The following is an 18,667-nucleotide window of genomic DNA, read 5'->3' as shown; positions in this document are numbered from 1 at the left end:
CTGGCAGACTACACAAATACATGGTGTATTGCTGCCACCCACAGGCTCAGTATATCCCTACACAGTTCATCACAGCAAACCCACAGTGCCCCAATCTCATGCTGGTCCACAGGATAAAATCCTTCCTCTGCTACCCCACGTACTCCCTCACACCCATAGCAGATCCCCCGAATAACAAAATATTGTTGTCCCGTTTTCACCTGCTCTCACTCCGTCAGACGCCACTTCCGTCAGACGCACTAACTGCATATAGACCAATCTGTAAAAAAATTCAAGATGAAAATCATAACAGCCATACTTCTTCTAATAGGAAGCATATGGAGCGGGGAGGACATTAGGAAACAGGGACAGACAACATACCACATGAGACTGTAATCCCAACCGCAATCAGCAGAGGGAGTGATATGCACAATAACATTCCGTAACGCCTGCCCTCTGCCAGGCTCCAGTCAGTGATCCGAGAAATGGGGACAGCTGCTGAACACAACACCCAAAGGAGAAGCTATCATTGGTAACACAAACACAGCACTGTTGATAAAAACAGCATTGCATGGATAGGGGCTACTGTGGGGGATAAAGAGAATTCCATCCCCATCAAAATGACTTAAAGGCTTTTCATTGCCACAGAGATCTACTTTACACTAGACCGGGTATTAGGTAAAGGCCTCTGCCTTGTTGTGCTATATGGACATGCACAGCATTCACACCCTTGACCACAACACATACATTGTTCTGGTTCATGAATTATGATCAAGGGTGTGAATGGGGTGTGTGTGAAGCATAAAGGTTATCATCCAGGTGTGTGATCATGACACAAAATAATACAGCAATGGTCCACTGGCTATAATCCTGCACACTGTGTGTCTGGAGAAACTGTTTTACTTTGTCTGCTCTTAGTTTGGTTCAGTTCCCCTTTGGGACAGAGTATCTTAGAAGTCTGTGAGGGCTTGTGGGCTGAGAGCCAGGATCCTGTCCAGGCTGGCACTACCATCACAGTTCCCCTGCTAAGAGTGCAGTTATATGTAAGAATGCAGTGTCAGATTCTAAGCCATGCCAGAACATTAAGGTAAAAGATTGCGGATTAAATCCAAAGTGGCTCCTTCATCATGTACAATGTAATATACACTGCCGTTCAAAAGTTTGGGGTCACATAGAAATGTCCTTGTTTTTGAAAGAAAAGCACATCTTTTCTCCATTAAAACATCGAATTGATCAGAAATACAGTGTAGACATTGTTAATGTTGTAAATGACTATTGTAGCTGGAAACGACAGACTTTTAATGGAATATCTACATAGGCGCACAGAGGTCCATTATCAGCAACCATCACTCCTGTGTTCCAATGGCACGTTGGGTTAGCTAATCCAGGTTTATAATTTTAAAAGGCTAATTGATCATTAGAAATCCCTTTTGCAATTTTGTTAGCACAGCACAACTGTTGATCTGATTGAAGAAGCAATACAACTGGCCTTTGTGGGTTCGATTACAGTCTCAAAATGGCCAGAAACAAAGACCTTTCTTCTGAAACTCGTCAGTCTATCGTTGTTTTGCGAAATTAAGGCTATTCCATGTGAGAAATTGCCAAGAAACTGAAGATCTTGTACCATGCTGTGTAATTCTCCCTTCACAGAACAGTGCAAACTGGCTTTAACCAGAATAAAAAGAGGAGTGGGAGGCCCCGGTGCACAACTGAGCAAGAGGACAAGTACATTAGAGTGTCCAGTTTGAGAAACAGATGCCTCCAAGTCCTCAACTGGTAGCTTTATAAAATAGTACCCGCACCAGTCTCAACATCATCAGTGAAGAGGCGACTCCAGGATGCTGGCCTATTAAAATGATAAACTTAGATTAGCTAACACAACGTGCCATTGGAACACAGGAGTGATGGTTGCTGATAATGGGCCTCTGTACACCTACGTAAATAATCCATAAAAACTCTGCCGTTTCCAGCTACAACAGTCATTTACAACATTAACAATGTCTACACTGTATTTCTGATCAATTTGATGTTATTTTAATGGACAAAAAAGTACTTTCCTTTCAAAAACAAGGATATTTCCATGTGACCCCAAACTTTTGAACAGTAGTGTATGTCCACTTGTTGCTATCGGTCCCCCAGGGAAAGTGTCACAAACAAAGTCGTGTATTGTCAGTGGTTGAGTTGTTGTGATCGAAAACGTCATCCTGAAACTGAGGATGTCCTAATATGGACCCCGAACGGATGACACCCAGGACCTAACCACAAATATCTTGTGACTAATGATTTTGCAAAAAGTGTTATAATCAAATGTGATTGACTGATTAATGAAGTCACGACCTCAAAGGAATCAGCCATGACCCACTACAAAGTGGATCCCCACCACCATTTGGGAACATAGATATAAATAATTTAGATTCTCCAGATTCTAGTCTTACACAGGTTTAGAGGTGCATGGACAACACTGGAGGTAGGGGCTTATTTTTGGAGTGGCTATCAACAACCCCTTGACAACTCCGCTGTCTGAGTGACAGGACAAGTGTGCAATTAGACCCTCCTCTCAATCACTCAAGCCAGCATTCCACTGTGTAAGCAGACACAGGTCTCTAACCACCTCCTCTTCTTTTCCACCTACTTCCCTCTCTCTCTTGCTTGCTCTCTCTCCCCCTCTCTTTCTCTCTCTCTGTCCCCCCTCTCTTTCTCTCTCTCTCTCTTACTTTCTCCCCATCTCTCTCTCTCTCTCTCTCCCCTCTTTCTGTCTCCCCCTCTCTCTATTGCTCTCTCCTCTCTCTCTCTCTCTCTCTCTCTCTCTCTCTCTCTCTCTCTCTCCCCCTCTCCCCTCTTTCTGTCTCCCCCTCTCTCTATCGCTCTCTCCTCTCTCTCTCTTTCTCTTCCCCCCTCTCTCTCTATTTCAGCTCCCCCAGCCTGCAACCCTATCAGCAGTGCCCATACTTAGGGTGTGGGTGGGCATGTGTGTGTGTCATTGAAAGAGTGTGTGTATGTGTGTGTGCCCAGGTGCCAGAGTAGTGGGTTGAGAGAAGTCAACTCCATGACATTATAGCTGAAGGAGAGCGGACAGAGCTCTCTGAGGGGGCCCTGACAACTATGGAGTAAACGCACTGAGGGCCCCCCAGAAAGACAAAAAGACAGCCAAACGGACAGAAAAACTAAAAAGGAGAACGTATCACACAATAATGGTGGCAGAAGAGGTTATAATCACCTTGTCTGGTGGAGCACCATGGGGCTTTCGTCTCCAGGGGGGCGCGGAGCACCAGAAACCACTTCAGGTGGCCAAGGTATGGCTTCAGTGAAAGGTAGGATGGTAAAACTGTTTCAAGGGACGGGGGATATGGTAAGAGGGACATTCTGAATGATAAGTGTCTATGACAGTGCATTCTATAATATATTGGGTCTGGAATTAGTGGGTGATAAAGGGTTGTGAACATGGTTCAGATAAAATATTGGCTGCAATCATGGGCAGGGGGCCGAGAAGCCTGAGCATGAGTCATGTGTCTGTTCTAGAATGGGAGACATTGGAGGGATTGATAGAGCTGTAGAACTTTAAACTTCTCCTGTTTGGAGTGCATGTAGCAAGGCAGACATCATTTCATGCTATGTGGAAAGACATGAGAAAAAACATACACATGAAGTACTGTTTTCGTAAAGCATTTGGTTTGTGATTGCACAGATGTCGGACAGATCGAACAATCATCTTTCCTCATTGGATCTCTCTCGTTTCTGAATGGCTGGTTCTCAGTCAGGGTTCTCAGTCAGTCGCTACACCTCTTCATAAGAGGACATCCAGTTCAGAAAAGCTGTCATAGACACATACAGGGTATCAGTTTCACACCTTACATATCCAACTGCCTATGCATTCCCCCATTGCATTTCCCCATGACCAAAGTATTTCTCTTGTCCTTTTCTGTATAGGGGATTTTAGTACATATAGTATGGACACACACACACACACACACACACACACAGAAACCACATTTACTGAGTGTTGACTGAGCAAAACCGCTTTTCAAACAGACTATTCTGGGTTAAGAGGTGGCTCACCAAAGTGTGTGTTTCAGCCCAGTGAAGACATTGTCTGGGTTATATTCTTCCCCAGTGCTAGTTGAGATCCAAAGGGTTAAAGAACCCCTTCAAAACAAATATAAATTCCTCTATCCTCACACACCTCAATGTAACTCTTGATATGTAACGTTTCTACCAGAGTAAGAGATCCTTACAGATCATGTAGCTTCAACATGTACATTCTCTTAAAATCTCATCGGTTGCATTAGCACAACTATGAGGTCAACCCATAGGGTACAAATAGTGGGCGAGTGCATGGGGGAGGAGAGGTGCTGGCTGGCATTTCGCTGCTGAAGTGGGTAAGAGGGCTTCACTTCAGCCACAGCTTGTGGGAAATGTCTGCAGCACGTCCAAGCTGTCAGGGCAAGTCACCAAGACAAGAGATCAAGAGCTGCTTTGTCATGTTCTCTATCCAATATCACTTTTCAGAATGAAGGAAAGATGACAGAGAGATAATAGATAGAGAGAGAGCTCGTTAGAGAGAGTGAGAGAGAGAGAGAGAGAGAGAGAGAGATAGAGTATGGTATTGGGTACTGTTGGCAAACCTATCTTATATTGTTTATTGTGGGTGATATTTTGTCTCTCTCTGCTGGTGTAGGTGCGTAAGCGCAGTAAGGCGTGCAGGGCAGGACTGCGGGAGGGCGATGAGCTGGTGTCCATCAACGAGCAGCCATGTGGAAGTCTGTCCCACTCCCAGGCCATGACCATAATCGACAGCTCCCCAGGAATATTACACATCCGGGTCAAGAGGTCAGAGAGTAATTACAATCGCCATTGATGTGTACACTTTTATGCATAAAAGTCCTGATGTTAACACATTGTTTTACCTGTTATATTAGCATTAAGTGCTACTCCATCATTATTTTATTAATTTAATCTTTATTTAACTAGGCAAGTCAGTTAAGAACAAATTCTTATTTACAATGACAGCCTGCCAGGGAACCGTGGGTAAACTGCCTTGTTCAGGGGCAGAACAATAGACTTTTAACTTGTCAGCTTGGGGATTCGATCCAGCAACCTTTCAGTTACTGGCACAACGCTCTAACCACCAGGCTACCTGCCACCCCATCTTATGCAAATAGCATAAGCCAGAGCAGTATGCCCAACAATTGTTAATTTTCTCCCACAGGGCACCGGCAGGCTTCCAGTCTGTGGTGCTGTTGACCCGCGCCCCGTCCCCTCGCATTGACAAAGAGTACCGAGCCGCCCTGCGTGCCATGTCCCCCTCCTCCAGACCCCACCACATAGCAGCTGTCAGGGAGGTCCCCCATGGCAGGTCCTCTGTCCTGTCCCCCATGGGGCGCAGCGGCCTCACCTCGCCCCCAGGCAGTGAGGCCTACTACGGGGAGACAGACAGCGACGCAGATGTGGCAGCCCACGAGAGGCAGAGGAGGCAGAAGCGCAGAAGTCCCAGCAACTTACCCGGCAAAGCCTCTGGCAGAGCCTCCCAGGAGGGAGGCGAGACCTCAGAGTTTAGCGGCTATGACAGCGCCCCAGATGGCCAGCTCTACCCAGGGCTCCAGGACCACGGGCTAATGGATGGCCGAGGAGCGGGGGAAGGCTTGCCGGGGGTGGCCCGCAAGGAGGTGATTTACCAGCCCCCTCCAGGGATGTGGTCCTCCCAGACCTCCACAGAGACCTCCTCCATCATCTCCTCTGTCGAGGACCAGGGCCCAGGAAGGGACGGAGTGGCGGAGGAGGACAGTGGCTTCCAGGAGCCCTCCAACGTGGTACCACTGGTTTCTCCCGAGAGGGCCAAGGGGGCCATGCAGCTGAGCTCCCGCAGGCAGCTGGTGCCCATGGTGGGGCCCATAGACACCCCTCTGGATGAGGAGCTCAGTGTCACCTACATGGACAAGGCCAAGCAAGCCAGTGAGTATCCTAATCATACCCTATAGGGAGATGTGTACAAATAATTAGTCATGTAATGGCTAGTTGAGGCTGGCATTGCATGTTGTGAATTATTTATACCGAACAAAAATATAAATGCAACATGTAAATTGTTGGTCCCGTGTTTCATGAGCTGAAATAAAACATCCCAGAAATGTTCAATACATGCAAAAAGCTTATTTCTCTCAAATTGTGTGCTCAAAATTGTTTACAACCCTGTTAGTGAGTAATTATCCTTCGCAAAAATAAACCATCCACCTGACAGGTGTGGCATATATGGAAGCAGCGCTTCTCATTACAGAGCTGCACCTTGTGCTGGGGACAATAAAAGGCCACTCTAAAATGTGCAGTTTTGTGATGTCTCAAGTTTTGAGGGAGCGTGCAATTGGGATGTTGACTGTAGGAATGTCCACCACAGCTGTTGCCAAACAATTGAATGTTAATTTCTCTACCATAAGCCCACTCCAACGTCATTTTAGAGAATTTAGCAGTACATCACAACCACACGCCATGTTTTAACCATGCCAGTCCAGGACCTCCACATCCATCTTCTTCACCTGCAGGATCATCTGAGACCAGCCACCCGGACAGCTGATGAAACTGTGGTTTTGCACAGCTGAAGAATTTCTACACAAACTGTCAGAAACCATCTCAGGGAAGCTCTTCTGCTTGCTCTTGGTCCTCACCAGGGTCTTGACATGACTGCAGTTCGGTGTCGAAAAACCGACTTCAGTGGACAAATGCTCACCTTCGCTGGCCAGTGGCACGCTGGAGAAGTGTGCTTTTCACGGATGAATCCCGGTTTCAACTGTACCGGGCAAATGGCAGACTGCGTGTATGGTGTCGTGTGGGCGAGCTGTTTGCTGATGTCAATGTTGTGAACAGAGTGCCCCATGGTGGCCGTGGAGTTATGGTATGGGCAGGCACAAGCTAGGGACAATGAACACAATTACATTTTATCAATGGCAATTTGCAAGCACAGAGATACCGTAACGAGATCCTGAAGACCACTGTCGTGACATTCATCCGCTGCCATCACCTCATGTTTCAGCGTGATAATACACAGCACCATGTCGCAAGGATCTATACACAATTCCTGGAAGCTGAAAATGTCCCAGTTCTTCCATGGCCTGCATACTCACCAGACATGTCACCCATTGAGCCTGTTTGGGATGCTCTGGCTCAACGTGTACCACAGCATGTTCCAGTTCCTGCCAATATCCAGCAACTTCGAACAGCCATTGAAGAGGAGTGAGACAACATTCCACAGGCCACAATCAACAGCCTGATCTATTCTATGTGTAGGGGATGTGTCGCGTTGCATGAGGCAAATGTTGGTCACAGCAGATACGGACTGGTTTTCTGATCCACGCCCCTACCTTTTTTTTAGGTATCTGTGACCAACAGATGCATGTCTGTATTCCCAGTCACGTGAAATCCATATATTAGGGCCTAATGAATTGATTTCCTTATATGAACTGTAACTCAGTAAAATCTTAGAAATTGTTACATGTTGCGTTTACATTTTTGTTTAAATCATATTAAAACAATTGTCATTGTGATAATGAGATGGTTTAAGTAGCTTCTCAAATCAAATCAATGTTTATTCTCATAGGTGTCCTCTCGGGTAAAGGCAGAGTGTTCCTCATGAGATAGCATTAGTCTGGAAAGGGCCCCTTTAAGAGGACAGAGGCAGTCCCTTCTACGTAGAACAGGGGCTATAATTGTCCCCTAGTTCAGTGGTCCGCTAACCCGAGCACTGCATGTATGAACTGGGAAAGGCATCTCCAAGCAGCTGCTATCTGATATCAAGTAGCAGTAGCTCCCCCCTCTCACTTTCCCTCTTTGACCACCTTTATATATCACACTGTCCTTCTCTTCCACTACATTCCCCTCTCACGTTCATGTCTTGCTACATCTCGCTAAGACTGCAACAAAAACAAGGACACACTGAAGAAAAACGTACAATAACTATTTACAGGTATAAATAAGACACATTTAAAACTGTATCGAGAGTAAAACAAAATATGATACCATTCCATTCATACACATATCAATAGACAAAATACACACGTGCTGTCCTTGGTCAGATGGTTTAGACACCAATACACCAATAGTTAATAATAGTAAGGCGGAGTGCCCTCTGCTGTGATCAGTCTGTCAGAGCGAACAGGCAGCTGATGATTGGACCAGTGACCTGGGCTAACAGCCAAAATATATACAGTACCAGTCAAAAGTTTGGACATACCTACTCATTCAAGGGGTTTTCTTTGTTTGTGCTATTTTCTACATTGTAGAATAAGAGTGAAGACATCAAACTAGAAAATAACACATATGGAATCATGTAGTAACCAAAAAAGTGTTATCAAATCACAATATATTTGAGATTTGAGATTCTTTAAAATGGCCACCCTTTACCTTGATGACAGCTTTGCACACTGTTGGCATTCTCTCAACCAGCTTCACCTGGAATGCTTTTCCAATAGTCTTGAAGGAGTTTCCATATATGCTGAGCACTTGTTGGCTGCTTTTCCTTCACTCTGCAGTCCAACTCATCCCAAACCATCTCAATTGGGTTGAGGTCAGGTGATTGTCGAGGCCAGGTCATCTGATGCAGCACTCCATCACTCTCCTTCTTGGTCAAATAGCCCTTACACAGCTTGGAGGTGTGTTGGGTCATTGTCCTGTTGAAAAACAAATGATAGTCCCACTAAGTGCAAACCAGATGGGACGGCGTATCGGTGCATAATACTGTGGTAGCCATGCTGGTTAAGTGTGCCTTGAATTCTAAATAAATCATAGACAGTGTCACAAGCAAAGCACCATCACACCTCCTCCTCCATGCTTCATGTCTTAAAGTAATGATGGACTGCTATTTATATTTGCTTACTTGAGCTGTTCTTGTCATAATATGGACTTGGTATTTTACCAAATAGGGCTATCGTCTGTATACCAACCCTAACTTGTCACAACACAACTGATTGTCTCAAACACATTCAGAAGGAAAGAAATTCCACAAATTAACGTTTAACATGCCACACCTGTTAATTGAAATGCATTATAGGTGACTCCCTCATGAAGCTGGTTGAGAGAATGCCAAGATTGTGCAAAGCTGTCATTTTTATTTTATTACAACTTTATTTAACCAGGTAAGCTAGTAAGCTCATTTGCAACTGCGACCTGGCCAAGATAAAGCAAAGCAGTTTGACACATACAACAACACAGAGTTACACATGGAATAAACAAAAATACAATCAATAATACAATAGAAAAATCTATATTCAGCATGTGCAAATGAGGTAGGATAAGAGAGGCAAAGGCAATAAATAGGCCATGGTGGCAAAGTAATTACACTATAGAAATTTAACACTGGAATGGTAGGATGTGCAGAAAATGAATGTGCAAGTTGAGATGCTGGGGTGCAAAGGAGCACGATAAGTAAATAAATAAATACAGTATGGGGATGAGGTAGATTGGATGGGCTATTTACAGATGAGCTACAGTGCCTTGAGAAAGTATTCGGCCCCCTTGAACTTTGCGACCTTTTGCCACATTTCAGGCTTCAAACATAAAGATATAAAACTGTATTTTTTTGTGAAGAATCAACAACAAGTGGGACACAATCATGAAGTGGAACGACATTTATTGGATATTTCAAACTTTTTTAACAAATCAAAAACTGAAAAATTGGGCGTGCAAAATTATTCAGCACCCTTAAGTTAATACTTTGTAGCGCCACCTTTTGCTGCGATTACAGCTGTAAGTCGCTTGGGGTATGTCTCTATCAGTTTTGCACATCGAGAGACTGAAATTTTTTCCCATTCCTCCTTGCAAAACAGCTCGAGCTCAGTGAGGTTGGATGGAGAGCATTTGTGAACAGCAGTTTTCAGTTCTTTACACAGATTCTCGATTGGATTCAGGTCTGGACTTTGACTTGGCCATTCTAACACCTGGATATGTTTATTTTTGAACCATTTCATTGTAGATTTTGCTTTATGTTTTGGATCACTGTCTTGTTGGAAGACAAATCTCCGTCCCAGTCTCAGGTCTTTTGCAGACTCCATCAGGTTTTCTTCCAGAATGGTCCTGTATTTGGCTCCATCCATCTTCCCATCAATTTTTTTTAAGTCGCTCTGGATAAGAGCGTCTGCCAAATGACTTAAATGTAAATGTACATTTTAACCATCTTCCCTGTCCCTGCTGAAGAAAAGTAGGCCCAAACCATGATGCTGCCACCACCATGTTTGACAGTGGGGATGGTAGGGTCAGGGGGATGAGCTGTGTTGCTTTTACGCCAAACATAACGTTTTGGATTGTTGCCAAAAAGTTCAATTTTGGTTTCATCTGACCAGAGCACCTTCTTCCACATGTTTGGTGTGTCTCCCAGGTGGCTTGTGGCAAACTTTAAACGACACTTTTTATTGATATCTTTAAGAAATGGCTTTCTTCTTGCCACTCTTCCATAAAGGAAATATACGACTGATTGTTGTCCTATGGACAGAGTCTCCCACCTCAGCTGTAGATCTCTGCAGTTCATCCAGAGTGATCATGGGCCTCTTGGCTGCATCTCTGATCAGTCTTCTCCTTGTATGAGCTGAAAGTTTAGAGGGACGGCCAGGTCTTGGTAGATTTGCAGTGGTCTGATACTCCTTCCATTTCAATATTATCGCTTGCACAGTGCTCCTTGGGATGTTTAAAGCTTGGGAAATCTTTTTGTATCCAAATCCGGCTTTAAACTTCTTCACAACAGTATCTCGGACCTGCCTGGTGTGTTCCTTGTTCTTCATGATGCTCTCTGCACTTTTAACGGACCTCTGAGACTATCACAGTGCAGGTGCATTTATACGGAGACTTGATTACACACAGGTGGATTGTATTTATCATCATTAGTCATTTAGGTCAACATTGGATCATTCAGAGATCCTCACTGAACTTCTGGAGAGAGTTTGCTGCACTGAAAGTAAAGGGGCTGAATAATTTTGCACGCCCAATTTTTCAGTTTTTGATTTGTTAAAAAAGTTTGAAATATCCAATAAATGTCGTTCCACTTCATGATTGTGTCCCACTTGTTGTTGATTCTTCACAAAACAATACAGTTTTATATCTTTATGTTTGAAGCCTGAAATGTGGCAAAAGGTCGCAAAGTTCAAGGGGGCCGAATACTTTCGCAAGGCACTGTATGTACAGGTGCAAGTGATCTGTGAGCTGCTCTGATCTGTCAGGGAGGTAAGAGTCTCCAGATTCAGAGATTTTTGCAGGACTTTCCAGTCATTGGCAGCAGAGAACTGGAAGGAGAGGCAGTCAAAGGAAGAATTGGCTTTGGGGGTGACCAGTGAGATATACCTGCTGGAGCGCGTGCTACGGGTGGTGAAGGATGCTTAGTTGCAAAATTGGAAGCCGATTCTAGATTTAATTTTGGATTGGAGATGTTTAATGTGAGTCTGGAAGGAGAGTTTACAGTCTAACCAGACACCTAGGTATTTGTAGTTGTCCACATATTCTAAGTCAGAACCGCCCAGAGTAGTGATGCTGGACGGGCGGGCAGGTGCGGGCAGCGATCGGGAGAAGAGCATACATTTAGTTTCACTTGCATGTAAGAGGCTTTCACTTGCAGTTGGAGGCCACGGAAGGATAGTTGTATGGCATTGAAGCTCCTCTGGAGGTTAGTTAATATCAGTGTCCAACGAAGGGCCAGAGGTATACAGAATGGTGTTGTCTGCGTGGAGGTGGATCAAAGAATCACCAGCAGCAAGAGCGACATCATTGATGTATACAGAGAAGGGAGTCGGCCCGAGAATTGAACCCTGTGGTACCCCCATAGAGACTGCCAGAGATCCGGACAACAGGCCCTCCGATTTGTTATACTGAAATCTATCGAAGAAGTAGTTGGTGAACCAAGCGAGGCAATCATTTGAGAAACCAAGGTTGTTGAGTCTGCCAATAAGAATGTTGTGATTGACCAAGTCGAAAGCCTTAGCCAGGTCGATGAATACGGCTGCACAGTAATGTCTCTTATTGATGTCGGTTATGATATTGTTTAGGACCTTGAGCGTGGCTGAGGTGCACCCATGACCAGCTCTGAAACCAGATTGCATAGCGGAGAAGTTATGGTGAGATTCAAAATGGTCGGTAATCTGTTTGTTAACTTGGCTTTCAAAGACCTTAGAAAGGCAGGGTAGAATAGATTTAGGTCTGTAGCAGTTTGGGTCTAGAGTGTCTCCCCCTTTGAAGAGGGGGATGACCGCGGCAGCTTTCCAATCTATGGGAATCTCAGACGATACGAAAGAGAGGTTGAACAGGCTCGTAATAGGGGTTGCAATAATTTTGGCAGATAATTTTAGAAAGAGAGGGTCCAGATTGTATAGCCTGGCTGATTTGTAGGGGTCTAGATTTTTGCAGCTCTTTCAGAACATCAGCCATCTGGATTTGGGTGAAGGAGAAGTAGGGGAGGTTTGGGCAGGTTGCTGTGGGGAGCGCAGGGCTGTTGACCGGGGTAGGCGTGGTCAGGTGGAAAGCATGGCCAGCCGTAGAAAAATGCTTATTGAAATTCTCAATTATTGTGGATTTATTGGTAGTGATAGCCTCAGTGCAGTGGGCAGCTGGGAGGAGGTGCTCTTATTCTCCATGGACTTTACAGTGTCCCAGAACTTTTTTGAGTTTGTACTACAGGATGCAAATTTCTGTTTGAAAAATATAGCTTTAGCTTTCCTAACTGCCTGTGTATATTGGTTCCTAACTTCCCTAAAAAGTTGCATATCACGGGGGCTATTCGATGCTAATGCAGAACGCCACAGGATGTTTTTGTGCTGGTCAAGGGCAGACAGGTCTGGAGTGAACCAAGGGCTATATCTATTCCTAGTTCTACATTTTTTGAATGGGGCATGCTTATTTACGATGCTGAGGAAGGCACTTTTAAAGAATAACCAGGCACCCTCTACTGATGGGATGAGGTCAATGTCATTCCAGGATACCCCTGCCAGGTCGATTAGAAAGGCCTGTTCGCTGAATTGTTTTTGGGAGCGTTTGACAGTGAGGAGGGGTGGTCGTTCCGCAGACCCATTACGGATTTTATTATCATTTAATTAATTAATTATTTAAACTTTATTTAACCAGGTAGGCTAGTTGAGAACAAGTTCTCATTTGCAACTGCGACCTGGTCAAGATAAAGCATAGCAGTGTGAACAGACAACAACACAGAATTACACATGGAGTAAACAATAAACAATAAACAAGTCAATAACATAGTAGAAAAAAAATAATCTATATACATTGTGTGCAAAAGGCATGAGGAGGTAGGCAATAAATAGGCCATAAGAGTGAATAATTACTATTTTGCAGATTAAGACTGGGGTGATAAATGATCAGATGAACATGTGCAGGTAGAGATACTGGTGTGCAAAAGACCAGAAAAGTAAATCAAATAAAAACAGTATGGGGATGAGGTAGGTAAATTGGGTGGGCTATATACCGATGGACTATGTACAGCTGCAGCGATCGGTTGGCTGCTCAGATAGCAGATGTTTAAAGTTGGTGAGGGAGATAAAAGTGTCCAACTTCAGAGATTTTTGCAATTCGTTCCAGTCGCAGGCAGCAGAGAACTGGAAGGAAAGGCGGTCAAATTAGGTTTTGGCTTCAGGATCAGCGAGATACACCTGTTGGAGCACGTGCTACGGGGGGGGGTGTTGCCATCGTGACCAGTGAACTGAGATACTGATGCAGGCAATGAGGCAGTGATTGCTGAGATCTTGGTTGAAAACAGCAGAGGTGTATTTGGAGGGCAAGTTATTTAGGATGATATCTATGAGGGTGCAAAGGGTCGCTACTTTGAAGAATCTCGGCAAAGTGAAAGCCATATCTCAGACTGGCCAATAAAAATCAAATATTAAGATAGGCAAAAGAACACAGACACTGGACAGAGGAGCTCTGCCGAGAAGACCAGCATCCCGGAGTCGCCTCTTCACTGTTGACGTTGAGACCGGTGTTTTGCGGGTACTATTTAATGAAGCTGCCAGTTGAGGTCTTGTGAGGCATCTGTTTCTCAAACTAGACACTCTAATGTACTTGTCCTCTTGCTCAGTTGTGCACCGGGGCCTCCCACCTCTTTCTATTCTGGTTAGAGACAGTTTGTGCTGTTCTGTGAAGGGAGTAGTACACGGCGTTGTATGAGATCTTCAGTTTCTTGGCAATTTCTCACATGGAATAGCATGGATTTCATTTCTCAGAACAAGAATAGACTGACGAGTTTCAGAAGAAAGTTATTTGTTTCTGGCCATTTTGAGACTTTAATCGAATCCACAAATGCTGATATTCCAGATGCTCAACTAGTCTAAAGAAGGACAGTTTTACTGCTTCTTTAATCAGAACAGCAGTTTTCAGCTGTACTAACATAATTGCAAAGGGTTTTCTAATGATCAGTCAGCCTTTTAAAATGATAAACTTGAATTAGCTCAACGTGCCATTGGAACACAGTAGTGATGGTTGCTGATAATGGACCTCTGTACGCCTATGTAGATATTACATAAAAAATCTGATGTTTCCAGCTACAATAGTCATTTACAACATTAACAATGTCTACACTGTATTTCTGATCAATTTGATGCTATTTTAATGGACAAGAAATGTGCTTTCCTTTCAAAAACAAGGACATTTCTAAGTGACCCCAAACTTTTGAACTGTAGTGTATATACCAAAGACTTACAACCTGTCCACCTGTCACAGTCATAAACTCCCAGAGAGGGAGGGCTGAGGCTATTTGAGGACGTTGCTGTTTTAAGAAGTTTAAATAAATAAAATGCCATAAATCGCTCAGTGTCCCTAATTAGAGGTTCACATGTCCTCTTCAGGGACACTGCCAATGACAATTTAAATAACAACTCCTTACATAGTTGGGCACATTGGGATCATATCTGTCTAAAACTATAATAAGTTTGTGCAAATGTACAGCGTCTGCTTGAAGTTTGCCTACAAGATGGGACTTTTCTTCAAATCTATGCTATTAAGTCAATAGCTGGGAACTTCACCTTGGTAAATGTAAAAATCCTGTGGCTTGCCAGGCATTTTTTCGGATGTGCTCTGGTAGCATGCTAGAAGATGGATTCTTGTCACTGGAGTACCACACATCCCCTTCCCCTGGAGGTTGCCCCCCCTCCTCCCCCCTCCCCCCAGATAGCATATGAGCACGTCATAATCCATGGCAAAATGTGTAGAATAGTATGAGATTAGCTATAAAACTGCAATTTTTTCTCTCTGCCCCATAGCAAAATGTGTAGAATTATAGGAAGTTAGCTTTTGCCGGTTTTTAGAACTTGATGTCATGATGAGTTCTCAATTTAAAGGTTATACATATCTGGTCATTCAACACTGGTAAAAAAAAATATATCCCCCTTTACTTTTGACAATGCATTAATACCAGTCATGTTTCTTCATCATATTTTAAATAGCTTGTAGAAATTATGACCACCCTGTGTCACTTTACGTGGACTAAGAACTCACTACATGTAAAATACTATCCTGTGATCTTTTTGTGTATATTATGTTAGGTGCAGTTGTTCAGGTGAATTATAACTCCTATTCAAGAATTGAAAATAAGTTTCATTGAGCTTTAAAAAAAGGTCATCGACCTAATTCAAATGGAAATGACCACAACCGAGATGTTATGGAAATAGTACAGGTGTATTTACAGACGTACCCACACTAAAACATGCTTTGACTCCTACAGAACTGAACCGGGGTGACACGGTTCAAGACAAACAGGTGAAGGAGGCCAGAACCAAGTGCCGCTCCATCGCCTCCCTTCTGACAGATGCTCCCAACCCCCACTCCAAGGGCGTGCTGATGTTCAAGAAGAGGCGGCAGCGCTCCAAGAAGTACACGCTGACCAGCTTCGGCAGCGTGGACGAGGACATGCAGCAAGATTCCCAGGAAGAAGATGGTCTTTTCCCAGGAAGCGAGTCGGAGTTTGATGAGGATGGCTTCTCAGCCGCCCCCGACACCACCTGGGACAGTGACTACTTGGATGCACTGGAGAAGAGGGCGACCGCAGGGGGAGAGCGAGGGGATGGGACAGAAGATGCCCCCAGTCCCGGCCTAAGTGACATCTCTGGGAAGGGCGCCCAGCTGTTTGAGCAGCAAAGGAAGAGGGCAGCCGAGCACGCCAAGAAGGTGGCTGCCACCCAGCCTCAGGTGCCGCCCCAGCCTCAGATAAAGACCCAACCACCGAACCAACCACAGATCCAGGAGCAGCCTCAGTCATATGCACAGAGCCAGCCCCAGCCAGAGACACAACCACAGATGTACCAACCTCAGCAACCTGTGGCACCACCGCCCCCTGTAGCCTTCCAGGAGGAGACTCCGTCTGTGGCAGAGAGGGCTATGGCACCAGCCCCAGCTGCTCCTACTGCCTACAGTATGGCTAACGGAGATGTAGCCTACTCTGCAGTGAGCACAGCTAGTGTGCTAATGACTGTGGCACCCAAACCAATCACCGGCCAAGTGTCCATCTCAACCATACCTCCGCCCCAAACACCACTACCAGAACTCTCCTCCAGCTCTGTGGTCAACAGAACCGCCCGCCCCTTCAACCCAGGGTTTGTGACTAACCGAGCCGCCACCGCTCCTGTTGTGTTCCGCCCCGTCATCACCAAAAGGGCCCAGCGCCCAGCAACCTCTGTGTCTATTGTAGGACCTCCCTTCTCCACCACATCAGAGCTGCCTGCAAGTGGCTGTCCTTCCTTCTTCTCACCCCCGTCCTCTGTGTCCGGAGGATCGTTCTCCACCCCATCCTCAGCACCGGCCACTCATCCCCGTCCTGCCTTCTCTGTGGAGAGTCTGGCAGAACCACCCATGCTCTCTGTTCCACAGGCTTCCTTCACAGCCATACCTCCACCCCCAGCACAATTCTCAGGTGGCCCCATACCCCCACCTCCAGTCTCGTTTGCCTCCGTACCACCACCCCCAGTATCATTTGCCAACGTACCCTCAATTCCACCCCCATCGCCATTCTCAGGTGCTCCCATACCCCAAGCCTCGGTCTCGGTGGCCCAATCATCCCCAGCTCCAGTGTCATTTGACCCCATACCCCAACCTCAAGTTTCTTTTGCCCACATGCCCCAAGCTTCAGTCTCAGTTGTCCCACTCCCACACTCCACAGCTCCTGCAGCTGCACCCAGATCCCCCATGTCCAATGTCCCACCTCTCCCTGGTGGTCGTACCGGTTACCTCCAGGAGGCTCGTCGGCGCAGCGGCAGGAGGCCCATGTTCCGAGTCCCTGATGAGAAGAAGAACTCTCCCAACCCTGACCTGCTGAACATGGTGCAGAACCTGGATGACAGGCCCCACTACGGAAGCAATTCAGGGAGTATGATGGGCTTTGACTCAGGCACAGAGGAAGACCAGGCTGCTGAAGCCGGCCGGGGCAGGATGCCTCCACCGGTGGCTCCCAAACCCAGGGTCATCCACGAGGCCCCTCAGATTCCCCAGGCGGAGGGGAAGGGGGCTCAGCTGTTTGCCCGCAGGCAGAGCCGCATGGACCGGTTTGTGGTAGACACCCCACTAGAGACCGCCTACCAGCAGGAGGTCACCCACCCAGGGGCCGAGTCCCAGTATGCCCCCAACCCCAATATCAACTCACAGTGGAAGTTATCCCCCAACATCCGTGCCCCCCCGCCCATTGGTTACAACCCGTTGCTAGCCCCCTCCTGCCCTGTGGGGCCACAGAGAGATACAGGCAGGTCTGACAGGGGGGGCTGGGGAAGCAGACGGGGGATAGCCTCTCATAGGGAGGGAATCAAAGCTCTGGATTTCATGAGAAGGCAGCCTTACCAGCTCAACTCAGCTATGTTCGGGGGTAGTGTTGCCAACCTGTCGGCGATGCCCTCATACCAGGACCAGAGGCAGCAGCAGGGAGGGTATACTACCATGGTGGGCAGCACCATGACTCCTCCCAGACAGATCCCAGTCAAGGCGGCCCGTGTGTACGAGATCAAACGCTTCTCAACACCCACGCCCATGTCATCCCGGTGTTTGGCCCCCACCGTGATCGCTCCTCGTTCAGCCACAACGCTGGGAGAGCGCCTGACCCGCTCCGACATGATCTCCCCACCCCCTGCTCCTCTCTCCCCACCCCCTGCCCCTGTCTTTTCCCCAGCCCCGGTCTCTGCCCCACATCCCGCCCTTGCTCCTACCTATTCAGGGGGCCTGCCCGGGCTGCCCAGAATCAATGCCACCCCTGTCCCCAACCCCAACCCCATCCCCCACCCATCACCCTATCCTGGGGTGTCTTACAGTGGGCTCCAAGGTACTAAGCAGTTTCAGAGTGCCCCTGATCTGAGTTTCCTTGCTAACCTCCCCCTCCTTTCAGGGCAAATGCCGTGCAGGCACCCAAACCCCGCTTCATCGCCACCAAGGTTGGTGTCCAGCCGCGTGTGTGGAGACCAGGTGCCATGTAAATGGAGGTGGGAGACCCTGTCTGAGAACTGGACACATCCCAGCCCTATAAAAAATATATATATATCTGCAAAAAGTGGTCAAAAACTGATCAATGAGTTTGTTCAGAGCCCAACAAATACGTTTTCACAAATGTATGAAGTCTCTTTCATTGTAAGGATTTGAAACCCTCACTAAACGAATGTTTGATTGGTGAAACTCAGAAATGTGTTTCCATTCATTTGATTATTATTATTGTTATTTTCCAGCTTTTTGTTTGTGCAATAGAGGTCCTTTG

General features: G+C 46.2%; 1 protein-coding gene across 1 annotated transcript; it reads left to right on the top strand.

Annotated features, from left to right (window-relative positions):
• The first annotated feature begins 2,921 nt into the window (after window positions 1–2,921).
• Window positions 2,922–18,465, top strand: synpo2la (synaptopodin 2-like a). The gene is given in 5 exon segments (XM_064932286.1): window positions 2,922–3,272; window positions 4,655–4,806; window positions 5,186–5,928; window positions 15,665–18,286; window positions 18,289–18,465. Coding segments are annotated over 5 exon segments (3,723 nt in total). The 5' UTR covers window positions 2,922–3,170; the 3' UTR covers window positions 18,393–18,465.
• The last annotated feature ends 202 nt before the right edge of the window (window positions 18,466–18,667 follow it).

This window comes from Oncorhynchus masou, chromosome 23 (genome assembly GCF_036934945.1).
Source record: "Oncorhynchus masou masou isolate Uvic2021 chromosome 23, UVic_Omas_1.1, whole genome shotgun sequence".
Taxonomy (NCBI): Eukaryota; Metazoa; Chordata; class Actinopteri; order Salmoniformes; family Salmonidae; genus Oncorhynchus; species Oncorhynchus masou.
The sequence above is the reverse complement of the archived record's forward strand: the minus strand, read 5'-3'. Positions and strand labels throughout refer to the sequence as shown.